Genomic DNA, 13,904 nt, shown 5'->3' with positions numbered 1-13,904 from the left:
GAATCCTAGAATAGTTTGGGTTGGAAGGGACCTAAGAGGTCATCTTGTCCAACCCCTCTGCCATGGGCCCAGGCATTTTCCACTACATCAGGTTGCTCAAAGCCCTGGCCAGCCTAATTTTGTTTTGGAGGGCTTGGGATCTCCAGCCACTTGGTCCTGGTAGTGACTCAGGACCTTGATCCTACCTTCATGACAGGAAAAAGAGGATGTGGACTCACTCATGACTGTGAGGTCGCTGAGCCCTTTCAAGTAACTTTAACAGCACTTAAACCCCTGCATGTAGCAGCCCTGACCAGCCAGAGATCATTCCTGCCCCAGAGCCCACAGCACTGTGCTGGTCACTGCAACTTCCCTCCACCTCTTGTGTGATAGGCTCTGTGTGTCCCAACAAAGCCAGGAACTGGTGTGCTGGTTTTGCAGCTCTGAGGAACCTGGGCTGTCGCAGGGGCAAAGGAGGAAGCAGAAGTCTGGCTGGTTTTGGCTTCTTCCTCAGAGGAACACCCAGCCCACCACGCTGCTGAGCCAGTACCCCAGCAGGAAGATGTAAGGAACCAGTCTGGCAGGGGCAAGGAAGGAATAAGGGCTGGGCTTACCCATACTGAGCGATTCCTTCTGGAAGTCCTTGGTGAGGTGCGAGCGGCTGGTGATGCAGTACACGTAACGCTCCAGCACGTACCAACACATCTCGTAATAGAAGGGGTAACGAAACTTATTTGGGACCTGCAAAACGAGGCAAGAGGGTCTGCTCAGGCCTCCTTCACCACCATTGCACTCACAGTTCTATTACTGCTGCCTCAAAGCAGAGTGATCCCCTCTGGAGACAGGAAACACGTGTCCATGTGTAACAGCATCATTCCTCTGCTTCTGGCAGCCTGATGGGATTCTCCTTGCAGAAGGATGTTATCACCAGGCAGGGCACAGACCAGGTACTACTCGCTTGCCAAGCCATTAATATTTCATTTTTCTTTGTCAGGGTTGCAGCTCTTCCCCCACAGACCTTCTAATCACGAGTACCTGAGAAACTCACAGATGCCACACCAGGTTTGGCCGAGTGTCCAACACAGCCCAGGTGTGTCTTGAAGCTTCTCTGCAGGAGCTGAGCGCTGCAGGCCCACATCTCCCCAAGTAACAAGCAAGAACACCCATGTGCCTGCCTGTTTCCCCCCACCCTTCCTGCTCCTGGCTCTCCCACAGGTCCTTACCCGCGTGCGGTCTTCAATGCTGTAGATCCGAAGCTGCATAGGGATGTTGAAGCTGTGTAAGAAGTTGCCCCCAAAAACCAGCGTGTCCATGGGAGTGTACACAGCATGGATCCAACCTTGGAGAGAAAGGAGAGTTGGAAGAATCCTGAGCAACAAGGTGACGTCAAGGTCTCACAACTTCCAGTCCTTTTCCATCTCTGAGGAATTCTGCTCTTCCAAGCAGCGCTGTCAAATCTGCACCACCTTCACATCACTCAGATAAGCCCACCCTGACAGTTGCACCTTCATCTGTATCCAGGTTAGCTGCAAGCACAAGACTGGCTACTGACCCCCTGTCACATCAACCAGGCCTAAAAGCAGATGGGGGCTACAATGGGACCATACAGACCCCAAGTCATACAACACCAAACCCATTTGGCCCCCTTTCATAGTTTTTTGTCATCCTGGTGTTGTTCTATATTGTTTCCTAATTGTGTTGGGCCTAAGAACATCAGCAACAATGAAAACAGTCTACCAAAGTCTGTTCCAACAATTAAAACACCCTCAAAGTAACTCAGGTTCCAGCTCTGTTATCTCCAAGGCTAAGCAATCCAGCCAAGTCCAACATTTGGGGAATTCCAGAACGGGTTTTCTTAAGGCAAAGCCACTCAGTTCAAAAGAGGTGTCAGTTGTGATAACAGGACTCAAATAAGTAAGTTGTGCAATCCCTGCTGTTTTCTGTTCCTGGTCCTGCTGAAAGCTACAACTCTGCAGAGGTGTCATGAGAAACTCAGGAAGCTGAGGAGCCTGGACTAACCTTGGGTCAGCCTGTCCTCAACCTGCACTGTTCTGGGTGTCAACCCCACAGGATCTGGGAAAGCCTCCTCTGATAGTTAATCAAGTGTGATGTGAGCCAGCCACAGCTTTCCTGTCACTTGGGCTGAATCCACAATGTCATGACACGCGTGTTCTGGGAGATGGGAAGCAAGAGGACAGAGCCACATCACATCTCCTTCTCCCAGTCACCCACGAGGAAGCTAAATCCTGCCTGTGTTCAAGAGTTTCAGTGTCTCACCAGAACCCTGGCCAAGGCCAGGATGCCCCTGCCCACGCTGTGGTACCTGAGGGGATGACAAAGGTGTAGCCCTGCTTGAGCTCGATGCGCTGGCACTCCGACACTCTGTCCCCAAGAAAAATGTCTCCCTGCTTCCCTGAGAGAAGCCAGTTTTCATAGAGCTCCAGGTTCTGGGGTGTAGGAGGGATCAGCCAGAAGATCTGCAAATAAAGACAACACACATATATAAGTCCTCGTATAATGAACAGTTACTGACTATCCCCTGCTTCTTCCAGATATCTGAATCTCTTCCTCTCCCCTCTCTCAGAGAAATTCCCGGTAACATGTCCTCAACAGATGCCCCTCTAAAGAGGTCAAGCAGCTGAGCAAGGTCTTTCCCAACCTGACACACTGAATGCCACAGGTAGCTTGAGCTTGGGATGCTTTTTAAGTATTTACATCAGAATCAAGAGATGTAGAGCCCAGGAAAGACACCAGAGTGCTAAAGACAAGGAGATATTTACCTGAGTATTTCTGCCACGTTAGAGCTACAACTGAACTAGAGATCAGCACCTGTCTGCCTCCACGTAACATAAGTTTAGGGCGGAAAGACCTCAATTTGCTGTCTGGGACCTGCATCCTCAAGGATTAACAGGAGAACAGACTAACATCCACTGTCCTAAAGCACCTGTAGTTGTTCCAACAGGGACTGTCCTACCTTTCCCCCTCGGTGGATGTGGTACCACACAGAAGTGCCACCAAAATCCACATGAAAATCTGTGTAGCAGCCCTTGACACTCATCAGACAGTACCTGGTGGAAAAAAAGGTGATGGTAAGTTGAAAATGAGTGGTCATCCACGTTTTGGAGCAGATATAACACATCCAAAGGGAATGGGCCCACTAAACCCAGGCCAATGGCTCAGAGCAGTGCCAGAAGCCACGTGACTCCCCTCCTTCCACACAGCCAACGGGGCTTAAATAACTGACTGCAGTGTCCTTACAAGTGTCACCCACAAAATAAACAGGGAGACTGTGCCTCCTGCTTCCCCCTGGTACAAACTGCTGCTCCCTTGGGCAGTTCTCTTGCAAGGGATGCTTTGCTGGCTGCCACAGCTCAGGAAGTCACTTACTTCTGCACCTTGGGATACTGCATCTCCAGGATAGCATTTGTAGACTCTGTCTGACTCTCCTTCAGGTGTCTGGGCCACATATTATCAACCCAGTCAATCAAATCCACCTATGGCAGAAAGGTGGGAGATGTGAACAGAGAGAAAAGGGGCACAGCAAACCCTTCTGCTAATTGCAGGTGGCAACCCCCTTTTTGTTCCCATCCCAGAGCCAGCAACCTTCCCAGTGCCACTGGGTAAATCCCACACATAAAGAACTTAGGATCAGATGTTCTGATGCCAGCACCAGGCTTACATAAAAAACACGCAGGGCAGCATCTCCTAGGGTGGGATTCAACTCCCTAAGCTTCAGGAGAGCCAGAGATGTCCAGGCTCCCTCTGCAGTTTACAGGGAGAAGTGAATGGCTCTACACAGCTGCCCCTTCCCTTCCACTATCTGCAGAGGGAGTTCAGGATGTCCATTCCATCAATCCCACTTTCCACTCTTCAGTAAGAGTAACTTATTTTCCCACCACAAAACAGCTTCCTGCCCCTCTTTCAGCACACCTCCAATCCTGGTGTCCTCTGCCCTCAGAGACTTCAGCACTTGGCACCAGAAACCCTCCCTTCCACACTGCACAACCCTCTGGAGCTCCACTTCCACGTCTCCAATTGCTGACAGCTAATCATCTCTCTGCAGAGTTACATGCCAGGGACTTGGCCATGGTCATGACAGCCTGACTGGGAGATCAGCTCTAGCAGCTTCCAGAGCACACACTGTTGAGCCCATGCAAGTTCCGAGAAGCCCCTCTCCTCCTGCATTCCAGTGCCAAGAGGATCAGGGAAAAGATATCCCCGCGGAAGGAAGAGCCATGCTCACCGTGGCAGGTCTCTGCACTAGGTTCTCCAGTTTGGTGTGGCTGAACTCCAGGCTGATGACATTGTAAAGCTTCTCCCGCTCCTCCTCTGGCGTTTCGTAGTATCGTGCCCACTGTGCCATGGACATCTCGATGTCCCGCTGTGTGTTCACATCCATGACATCCACCATCCGTCGGCTCCCTGCCACAACACACACACGTCACTGCAACCGGCCCTGCGCACAATGCACCACTCAGAAGACTCCAGGAGATGAGACCCTCAGAGAAGCCACCCACACAAGTGTGATGTCTTGGCCTCTCCCAGAACTTCCACATCCACATCAAACAGAAGCTGCTTCAGGTCAAATTAGACCCAAGAAGGTGATCCCCGGGGTAAGGGCAGCTCAGGTCCAACTAGCTGCACTCTGGGGAGCCACGAGACCTCAGCTTAAACCCAAAGAGTCTCCCCATTCCTCCCTACCTGCAGGAGGTGACACCTACCGACACACAGCCGCACATCATTCACGCTGAAGTCCGGATCTGGCATCCTGCAGGACAAACACCTTGCTCAGAAACCATCATGTGCTTCTGGTGCAGACCCTCCCCACCCAGGTATTGCACCCTGAAGGTGCTGCTTTGGGGTGTGTGCAGACCATGGCATTAGATCTGTAGGGGCGCAAGTCCAGGGTGAAACAGCAGGACAAACTTCTGGCTCAGGAAGCAGATTTGGGAATAGGATGTACCATCTCCAGAGCACAAGTTGCTGTACAGTGACTTCTGGCAAAGGAGCTAAGCAATCCCAGCCCTCGTTTCAGAGGCTGCTCGTGTGAGTTATCCCAATCCAAAGGCATAGCCAGACCAGTACATGCAGTATATTCCACTGACACAGCAGAACCACTCCAACTGTTTGTACTGGCACACTTCTCTGTACAAACACTGCTGTCACAGGCAGAACAGCCTGGCAGCCATTCGAGCAGCTCTTGACCCAGAGAAATACCCAAAAGCTCAGGAGAAATCTAGTTTCAGCCACACTCTAATCCTCAGTATCAAATCTCTGCCCTCCCAAGTCACAGAGCAGTTAAAACTGAGCCTGGCACGACTTCCTACCTAATTCACCCCAGTACAGAACATCCTGCACTGGATGAGATGTTACCCACCCATTCACAGCCAGCTGGGGGGGGTTCAGAGCAGTGCTGCTGATACTGGCTCAGAGTTCGTGAGGGGTCATTTATTCCTCTAATCATTGTATTAATCAACTCCCAAAAAACACTGACCCAGCTTTACACTCAAAGCTGTAAATCTCAATGAACGTACTGCAGCAAGAGAGACACAGAGCAGTTTAGAAGTTGGATAAAGCAGGCTGGAATTCTGGAAAATGCCAGAAATACTACAAATTGTTTGACTCTCTGGCAATAGATGCCTATGTTACTAGGAAAGAAACCCAGCCAGACGTTGCATCAGAGCAGCAGTGGGACTTTCCAGACATTTGGTGGAATTCTGATCACCTACAGCCAATTCAGTACTCTCATTTTCAGTCCAAACAGACTAATAAGAACGGGATAACCGAGGTGGAAGATATTTCTCTCTGCTCACTGCACATAAAGGACAGTGTGGACAGGACACAGTCATACCAGCTCAGCAGAGCCAGGATCAGATCCCACACAATGTGGGGAGATGAAGGAATTAGGCCAGAGTCACCCACCACTCCATGCCCCCAACACTTACTTTATCCCCAGGCCGTCTGAGCTCCTGAAGATGAGAGGGTCCCTCAGGCCACCCCGTTGGATGTACTCAACTGTGAAGTCTGGTGCAGGGAGACAAGAAGAGGGAAGGTTTAGGGGAGGCTCCTTCAGAGGATACACTGAGGTTAAAGCATCTCTGGAGATCTCTAGTCCAACCCTGCTCCCAGCAAACTGACTTCTGACTTGGATCAGGTCATTCAGGGCAGTTGAGACTTGAGAACCTCCTCCTATGTCTGTGGTCAGCTAAAGAAAACCTTGTTCCTCATGTTTTTACACTCCTTTGGAGATCCTGGAACTCCTTCGCAGCAGTTCTGGGAGCAACATGGTGTGTGCTGCTGACAAGCCTCAGACAGGCCCCCCAGGGAAGTGGGAGTTTGCTCCAACAGGGAAAACAGCTCAGATTTTGGTCCTCAGTTTCCTAGAAAGCTCACAGCCAAGCAAGAGATGCCTTGAAGAAGTGCTCCTCCCTCCAGGAAATCCTCCCAAGGTTGTGTGATGAAAAGCCATCCCACTGAGCCATGTGCGTGGTGAAAGGAAGGGCAGAGATCCCACACAGTCCTTGAATTAAACATCTCATAGACAACATGTGGCTGCAATTACAGGTGGTGACCCAGGAGAACCCTCCCATTCCTGGCTTCCACATGTCCCAGCCAGCCTGCAACGCTGCAGATCAGCTCCCTGCTCTCCGGATGAAGCAGCTGCCATGCCATTTCCCTACACACATTCCCTGGCAGCAGCCCTGCTTACTGATTATCAGCCCCAAGACAAACCTTTGCCTTCCATGAAGACCACAAAGGTGGAGTTAAATTTGTTGGTGGACAGCTTTTCCTCGAGGTCAAATGTCCTCTTCCCTTCAATTTCATCGTCGGAGATTCCATCGTCCTCGTAACGCCGCCTCATTGTGCCACGCTGAGGGGAGAACACACCTCAGGGAGTGAGGGAAGAGTTACAGACCAGGAGGAACAACCAGAGCCTTGTCCCAACCCAGCACAGCTCAGCCAGGGACCCTGGGGAGCCTGGACCCAAAACACACCACTGAAACATCAGATACGCTCTTCCTGCATCCACATTTGTGCAAGTTGGGCTGTATGGGAGAGAGAGGATCATTCCTGATGAATTCTAACACAGAAATACAGGAGGAGGGGGAGAGAGTTCAGAATAACTGAGGCAAAGAAAAAAGAATCAGTTGCCCATTTTTACAGGTGCATCAGTATTTTGCTGCACTAGAGGTAAAGATACTTTGTGAATTTAAATGTCTGCCAGAATACCAAGTGATAAAGGAAGGGTTTACACTTGAGACAAAATTCTCAAGTTTTCATGTTTGGCCAGGCCTGTACATGAAAGGTGATTTATTCCCTTGTTTGTGTGGGGAGGACTAGCAGAAGGGAAGGAACCCTTTTCTTACAGGGTCAAGTCCATCTGTGTGGGGATTCCTGACAGACATCCTCTTCTGGCATTGCTGGATCTGTAAATAATTAGTGTCCCCAGCTGTTGGCCACCTGGCTGGGGAGTAGCCAAGCTCTGGCAGAACCCTGCGTGGGAATGCTCCCCAAATCCCCCCCAGATAAAAGGCAACCTGCTCTGAATTAGCCAAGCTAATTTAATCCCCCCAATTAGGGATGCTCCGTATCAAGCGTGCACACCAACTGTTGGGCCAGCAGACAGCCAGGATGGGATAGGAGGTGACACAGCTGCTGTCACATCTGTGGCAGTGTCACAGCCATAGCAACACCACTGGAACCAGCCACGGACCATGAAAGAGAAAGGACTCCCTCATGCACATGCACTGCCCTAAAGAAATTCTTAAAATTAGTTAGTTTAACCAGTGCAGGAGGATGTAGGGACATTAACAAAAGGGCTTTCCACCCACCCCCTGTAACATTTAATTTTAACTGACAATTTTAAGCAGGCTGACGGGTCCACAAGGAGTTCCCCAGCCATCAAGGCAGAGCCATTTATCCGTTGTTAACACCTCATTGACTGCACTCGGCTTTCCAACTCCCTGAACGACAAAAACCTGAACGACAGGGGTACAAACAGCTTATCTGCCAGGCAGGAACAACTTCTCCTGAATGGGGCACTTCAGAAAGATCCTGAAACAAGGGTCTGTCCCTCTCAGAGCTTGAATGGCTCTGAGGATTAAACAATCAAGAAAAGGGATGTGTGTTTGCTGTCCTTTGTCTTAAGCCCTCCACTAAAGATGGAGAGAAAATGGGAATACTTTCTTTCCCTGTTTTTAATAATACAAAGATAAAACTCTCCTTAATTACAGGTTTTTAGAAAGACAGAAAAACGCATTTTAAAAAAAAAACCAAACAAAGGGAGGTGGCGTCAGCATAATTGACCTATTCCTGGGGAACACTTGAAATTTCACACTGGGCTGTGCACACTAAAAACTGGAATTGCCAAATGCCCACTCTGCTTCTAAGCTGAGACTGCCTCTTCAAAGGATATGCATCAGAGCATGAAGTTAGAGATGTAGAAGTTTTATGGCTGTGTTGTATCAAAGGATGAGTCCACCTTACAAACCACTTTTCCTTAGAAATCACAGAATCCGTTAACCCAGCGTGGTGCTCAGCTTTAAAATGAGGGCACAGAGCAAATGTAAATCCCCTTCCAGCAGGACTATCTTTTCCCTTTTCCCAATCCCAGGCAAGCCTAGGATTTCAGGTCCGAGAAGGCAGCTCTCTGTCACTAACTAGAGGATGTGCATAATGAGGCAAAGGATTCTGGGCTCTGTAGTCCATGGTCTCACCTGCTTTGGGATCAGGTGGGTGGTGGCTCACTGCAGGACCAGGCTGCCCCTTTACCCCAGACACTCACTTTTAGGAGGAAAAGCATCTCTTTTGTCTTCATTGGGTACAAAACCTCACGAGTGCGAGGAAAAGGTTTGGCACAGAATTCTGGCAAGAAGAGGCTATATTCAAATCAGTCCCTTAATAACTCCCAGGCTGGAAACCTGCATGGTATTTCAGGGCTCCTAGTTAGGTGTACCTTAACTAGGAGCAAGGTTACATCGGGCTAAAACTCAGGTAAGTCCCATTTGAGCACAAGTCTCAGGAAACCTGGGCTGGAACACAGCTCCAGGCACAGACATGATGACCAGCCATTGTCTGTCCTTCTGGAAGTGGCACCGAGCCAGCACAGGCTGTGGATTGTGTAGAGCAGCTAATTCAACAGCAATGTGACCACGTGGCTGGGCCTGATCCCAATCCCTCTGGTGTCACAGGCAGATGCTGGAGATGCCATGAACAGGAGCTCCTGCTCCCTTCCCATCTACCCACTCCAGCTTTAGTGCCCAGTCACTCCAGTTTGGCATCTGGACCATGAGATCACTGTCTTGGCTAATCCTGAGCGCAAACTTGGAGGACAGATCCCACTCCCACCTTCTGTGAATGTGCAGTAAACGACCTGGTCCCTCACTAACAAATCTGGAGGCTTTACGACCAAACAAATATGACGTGTCTCAGGAGGCCACACCACCAGACCAGCCTGCTGTGGATTCACATTACATGAAACTACACTCCAGCTGGATCCACCCATAGATCTGCGCTGTGGGATCCGGGAACCATTCAGATTCTTTTCCCAGACCTCTTTCACAGCACAGCCTCCAAGACAAACAGGTTGGAACCTTCAACCCAAACCACTATGATAAGGCAACCACACCGAAAGTGCACACACCAGAAAACAGGCAGGAACACCTTAAACTTGAACTCCTTTGCAATGGGGAAACAGGGATGCAAAACACAGAAGGAAGGGGATTGTCTCCTCCAGTCCAGCAAATTCCAAAGTCTATTGCTCTTGTCATCAGCAAAGCATCAGCCACAAAACTCCCTCAGCTCCGCCCGTTCCTGTGGGCAGGGAAGAGTTTGGCCTCCTAATTGGCATAGCATGTAGGAGAGCAGGATCCCAGCCGTGGCTGAGGACCCAAAAGCACAATACAAACAGCTCCCATCCCATCCTACCCAGCCGGGGCCACAGTGCTTTCATGTCATTGTTGTCTTGGAAGGGTGGGGAAAAACAATATTTCAGGGCCTGCAGAGCAGGCAGGAGGAAGGAAAGGCTTCTGTGCTTCCAAGAGTGCGTTTTGAGAGAGGCAGCATCTGCAGCGTTCCCCTCCTGGAGTCTGCAGCTCCCTCACAGAACAGTTACACAAACCATGGTCCCCCAACTCCCCAAACTGGGTCTCTGTATGAGGATGGATGTGGTCAGTGGATGCTCCAAGACCCCCTTTCCTCTCTGATGTGTTTTGATCCTCCCCTGACACGCAGGGAATTGCTGCCTGGTTAAATAACTGGTACAGGTGACACCTGCAAAGCCACAGCAGGCTAATGACAACCTCACCTTCCCCTTGCACATACTCAGCTGTGCAAATCCTTCTGGCAGCACTGAGTTTGACCTCTTCCTGGGAAGAGCCAGCTACCTTTGTCTCACAGCCTGCGCCAGGGATGGGACTTGGCTAAGTACCCCTTTCCCAGAAGATTCATACAGCCCTCCTAACTCTTCCTCCTGCTCCTTGGAGCAAGCCCATCCAGGCAGGTCTCACCAGAGAACACAAGAAACTCCCAGCCCTGGGCTCTCAGACTAGGACCACTTCTTCCTGGGGGTGGCTCTGCTACTGGGAGCTCTTCCAGTGTCAACCAGTTCAGCCAGGGATGCACAACTTCCAAAAAGAAGATCAGCAGACACCCCCAAAACTGCCATCTGTAAAAGTGTCCCAGGTGAAGTTCAGCTCCAGTGAAGCAAGAGATCGAGTCAGGCCCATAACATACATGAGTGTTCAGCAGCAATATTAAAATAGCCCATATTTTTCCAGCTTTCTGTTAGGATTCAGGCATTTTTCACCCTGCTGAGAGTTTTTCACCCTTCTTTTTACTAAGGAAGAACTGACAAGTGGTCCAAACCCTTTCTCCCTGTGCCAGGCAGGGTCAAGAAAAGGTAGTTTATTCATCCTCCAAGACCAGCCAGCCAGCAATTCCCATCTAAAACACCTGTCCTTCACCATTCCTTTCTGGCTCTCTTGGGTGCCTACTCAATTAATGTAGGAAAAAGGAAGCATGAATATTAATCCTGCTGACAGCTATCCCTTCTATTCTGATCTTTTCACCTGCAGTCTCCTTTTCCCAAGGAAAGCGCCTCATGTAGCTCCACAGTGGTACTCTTCAAAACTTCCTTGGAAATTTCTTTCCATGGAGCACAGCCCTCTCTAACAGCAAAGGAACTGACATCAGCTGAAGAGAGCCAGAAAACCTCTCTCCTGTGGATTTTTTTTTGAGAGAAGAACGAGTACAAGGTCACATCTGAAAAAAAGAACAAACCGTCCTTTCGCTGACAGAGCCTCCTGTATTTACAGACTGAAACCAACACACACCACAGTATTTTCGTCACTTCCTGTCCTGTCTGCTGCCATCCCCTCCCTCATCTCCCAACAACTCCAGGAACCTCCTCCTGCTGGGTCACAGCTCCTTCCCCCTCTTCAGGAGACCACAGCACCCTCACTTTTCCTCTCCCTATGCTTGTTGTCTTTCCAGAGCAGCTTCCCTGGTGTGAGGCCTCCCACAACTCTCCTTTATTCCTTTAGAGAAAAAAAGTTGACATGAAGAATGCAGTGAAGTTTCATCTCCATTTCCAAAATCCCTCCTTCCAGGTATTAACTTCCACCTGGTTCCCAGCACATGTATAGAACAGTGTGATTTACCAGTGAATTTCTTTTCCTCACCCCATCCCTTTATAGGTTTACTTTGCCCAAAATGCACCCAAATCGATAACAACAAGCATCAAACTGGTAATAAACCAACAAGCTCAACTCTCCTCAGTTTGGGAATTTAACTTCTCCCATATTTTTACAGCAAACAACTGTGGCTCTTGCCCAGATAAATCCAGACCATCAACACCCAAACCTGTGTATGGGTGTTTTGATTTCGAGTGTGGCAAAGAGTAGCATCCAGAATTCTGCCTCTGAGAGCTTGTCCTGAGAATCTCCAGCAATTTTATCCATGGGAATGGGCCCCATTCTTCTGGAGAGGCACAAGGCAGCCTGACAGGAGAATGGACAAGCAGGCTGTGATCAGACTCAGGGTGGAGCAGGTGCCAAAGCCAGAACAGACTATGCAGGGAAGATCTTCCCTTGCAAGTGTTTCCAGATACACCAAGAAGCAAGGCACTCAGATTACGACACCCAGTCAGGAGTCTGCCAGGTCACTGCTTATCTTAAGCACAGGAGCTCTTTTTTTCTCTATCCCTCTCCTCCAAGCCTGCACCTCCCACTTCAGCTCTGGAACCGAGCTCCAAGCTCTGGAGCATAAGCACAGCAGAGAAGCAGCAGGTTCCTCCTGTGCCTCCCCACCTCCAGGCACTTCAGTTTCTCCTCAGCTCCTCTTCCTCCTGTCACTCTTGGGGTACAAAGAGTCCTACAGAGATAGGTCCATGTTGTTCTGTTAATATTTTGGCTCTGCAGAGCCAAACAACTGCAAGTGCCTGGGAGATGATCAATAAAGCAGTCCTGGACTCCCTGCTCCACCAAATAGAAGGAGGCACCACTTAGGATCTGAAGAACAGGCCATAATCGCCCCAAGAGGAACCCAAGAACCAAACCATCAAGCTTAACTCAGGTTTAACACCCCTCACCATCTCCTGTCTCTCTCAAAACCTGGAGAACAGAACAGGTGTATCCCAGGTGGCACATCCCTGGACAAAGATGGACTCAAAGCACCAGGCCGGGAGTAAACAGGATCTACGCAGAACTGGAGCCCTTCCAGGCTTCGCAGCTCCAGGAGAGATTCCTATCACGAGCAGGGCTGGCAGCGCTTCAGAACGACCGGGGAGAACGCTTTGGTTTGCACTTCTGGGTTACAAAATTGAATGTACACAAGAAGTAATTGGGGAATTGGAGCAAGGTGGGAGGAGGTAGGTGGGGAGACAGCATGGATGGGCCAAGGAGAAGTCCAACAGCTGCTGCTAAACCACACACTGACCAGCCAGAGCAGCAAAACGACGAGGCAGAGGAACATGCTAGATCAGAACACAGATGGGCAGGTCTGGCAACAGTCCCAAAACGGAAGCACTGCTCTTAAGGAAGGATACAGCTCCTCACTCCAGTCACCTGCAGCCTATGTCACACTCAGACACTGCCCCCACTGGCTTTCATGGCACTACTAAGCCCCCCACTGCCTACACCTACCACCAGCCAGAGCACCTGGCACCTGGAGAAACCCTGCCTGGATTCCATGACAGGTTGAAGCAGCTCCTGCAGGACCATCAAACCCTCCAGCATGCTCCATTCCAGGGCTGAACACTGACTCTCTGAGTGTTAAAAGCCATCCTTCAACATTCTCATTTCTCAAGGAGACTGAGAAACCCCCTTGAATTACATCCCACCACTTCCAAATCAGAAGAAATAAAGGAAAAAAAAAACTTGTGTGGAGCCCTCTCCCTGCCAGGTTTCCCCAGCACATGCCCTGTACAGTTGGTTAGATGAGCACTACTAGCTCTGCTACTCCTTTTGTTTTGTGCAGTAAAGCAACAGAGTCTCCCCAAAATGGAACAAAGTAGATCAAACTTCCCCCAAAAAGGCAGGATTGAAGATTATACACATTTAATTCGTTTTCCCACTACTGAGCCCGCACAGAGAAGGAGGCAGAGACCCAGGACAGAGGACAAACAGAGCCACGAGCACTCAGAGGTGCAGCTCACTCTGCAGAAGCAGGTCAGCCCTAAGTGTCTTCACTCCTGCCTGGGGCAGCCAGAGCACCTCTCTGTCTCCAGTACTGTGGGGGATCAGAGGATTAGCTTGGATTTTTTAATCAGGGAAAAACCCTCCAAATTTCCCAGGGTCCCAACCCAACCCTGCAGAAACCCGTTGCCAGTTCTGTCCCATCACACCGACTGAACAAGGCTGGACCACCAGAGAACTTGGACAACAAAAACACAGGAAGCTTTGAGGTTTGTACTGCAATTCCTGCTA

At 50.0% G+C, this 13,904-nt stretch overlaps 1 protein-coding gene across 1 annotated transcript in view; it reads right to left on the bottom strand.

The window, feature by feature from the left end:
• KDM2A (lysine demethylase 2A) overlaps nucleotides 1–13,904 on the bottom strand; it is a 36,282-nt gene that overhangs the window by 14,104 nt on the left and 8,274 nt on the right. Inside the window, exons 4-12 of the mRNA XM_032692373.1 lie at nucleotides 6,712–6,850; nucleotides 5,925–6,003; nucleotides 4,701–4,747; nucleotides 4,223–4,401; nucleotides 3,367–3,473; nucleotides 2,954–3,047; nucleotides 2,303–2,456; nucleotides 1,203–1,318; nucleotides 594–720 (exon numbers count right to left, since the gene is read on the bottom strand). Of these exons, the coding sequence (XP_032548264.1) occupies nucleotides 594–720; nucleotides 1,203–1,318; nucleotides 2,303–2,456; nucleotides 2,954–3,047; nucleotides 3,367–3,473; nucleotides 4,223–4,401; nucleotides 4,701–4,747; nucleotides 5,925–6,003; nucleotides 6,712–6,850 (1,042 nt within the window). The remainder of the gene's footprint in view (nucleotides 1–593; nucleotides 721–1,202; nucleotides 1,319–2,302; nucleotides 2,457–2,953; nucleotides 3,048–3,366; nucleotides 3,474–4,222; nucleotides 4,402–4,700; nucleotides 4,748–5,924; nucleotides 6,004–6,711; nucleotides 6,851–13,904) is intronic.

The sequence above is a fragment of the Chiroxiphia lanceolata genome, chromosome 6 (assembly GCF_009829145.1).
Source record: "Chiroxiphia lanceolata isolate bChiLan1 chromosome 6, bChiLan1.pri, whole genome shotgun sequence".
NCBI lineage: Eukaryota > Metazoa > Chordata > Aves > Passeriformes > Pipridae > Chiroxiphia > Chiroxiphia lanceolata.
Note: the sequence above shows the minus strand (reverse complement) of the source record. Positions and strands in the feature narration are given on the sequence as shown.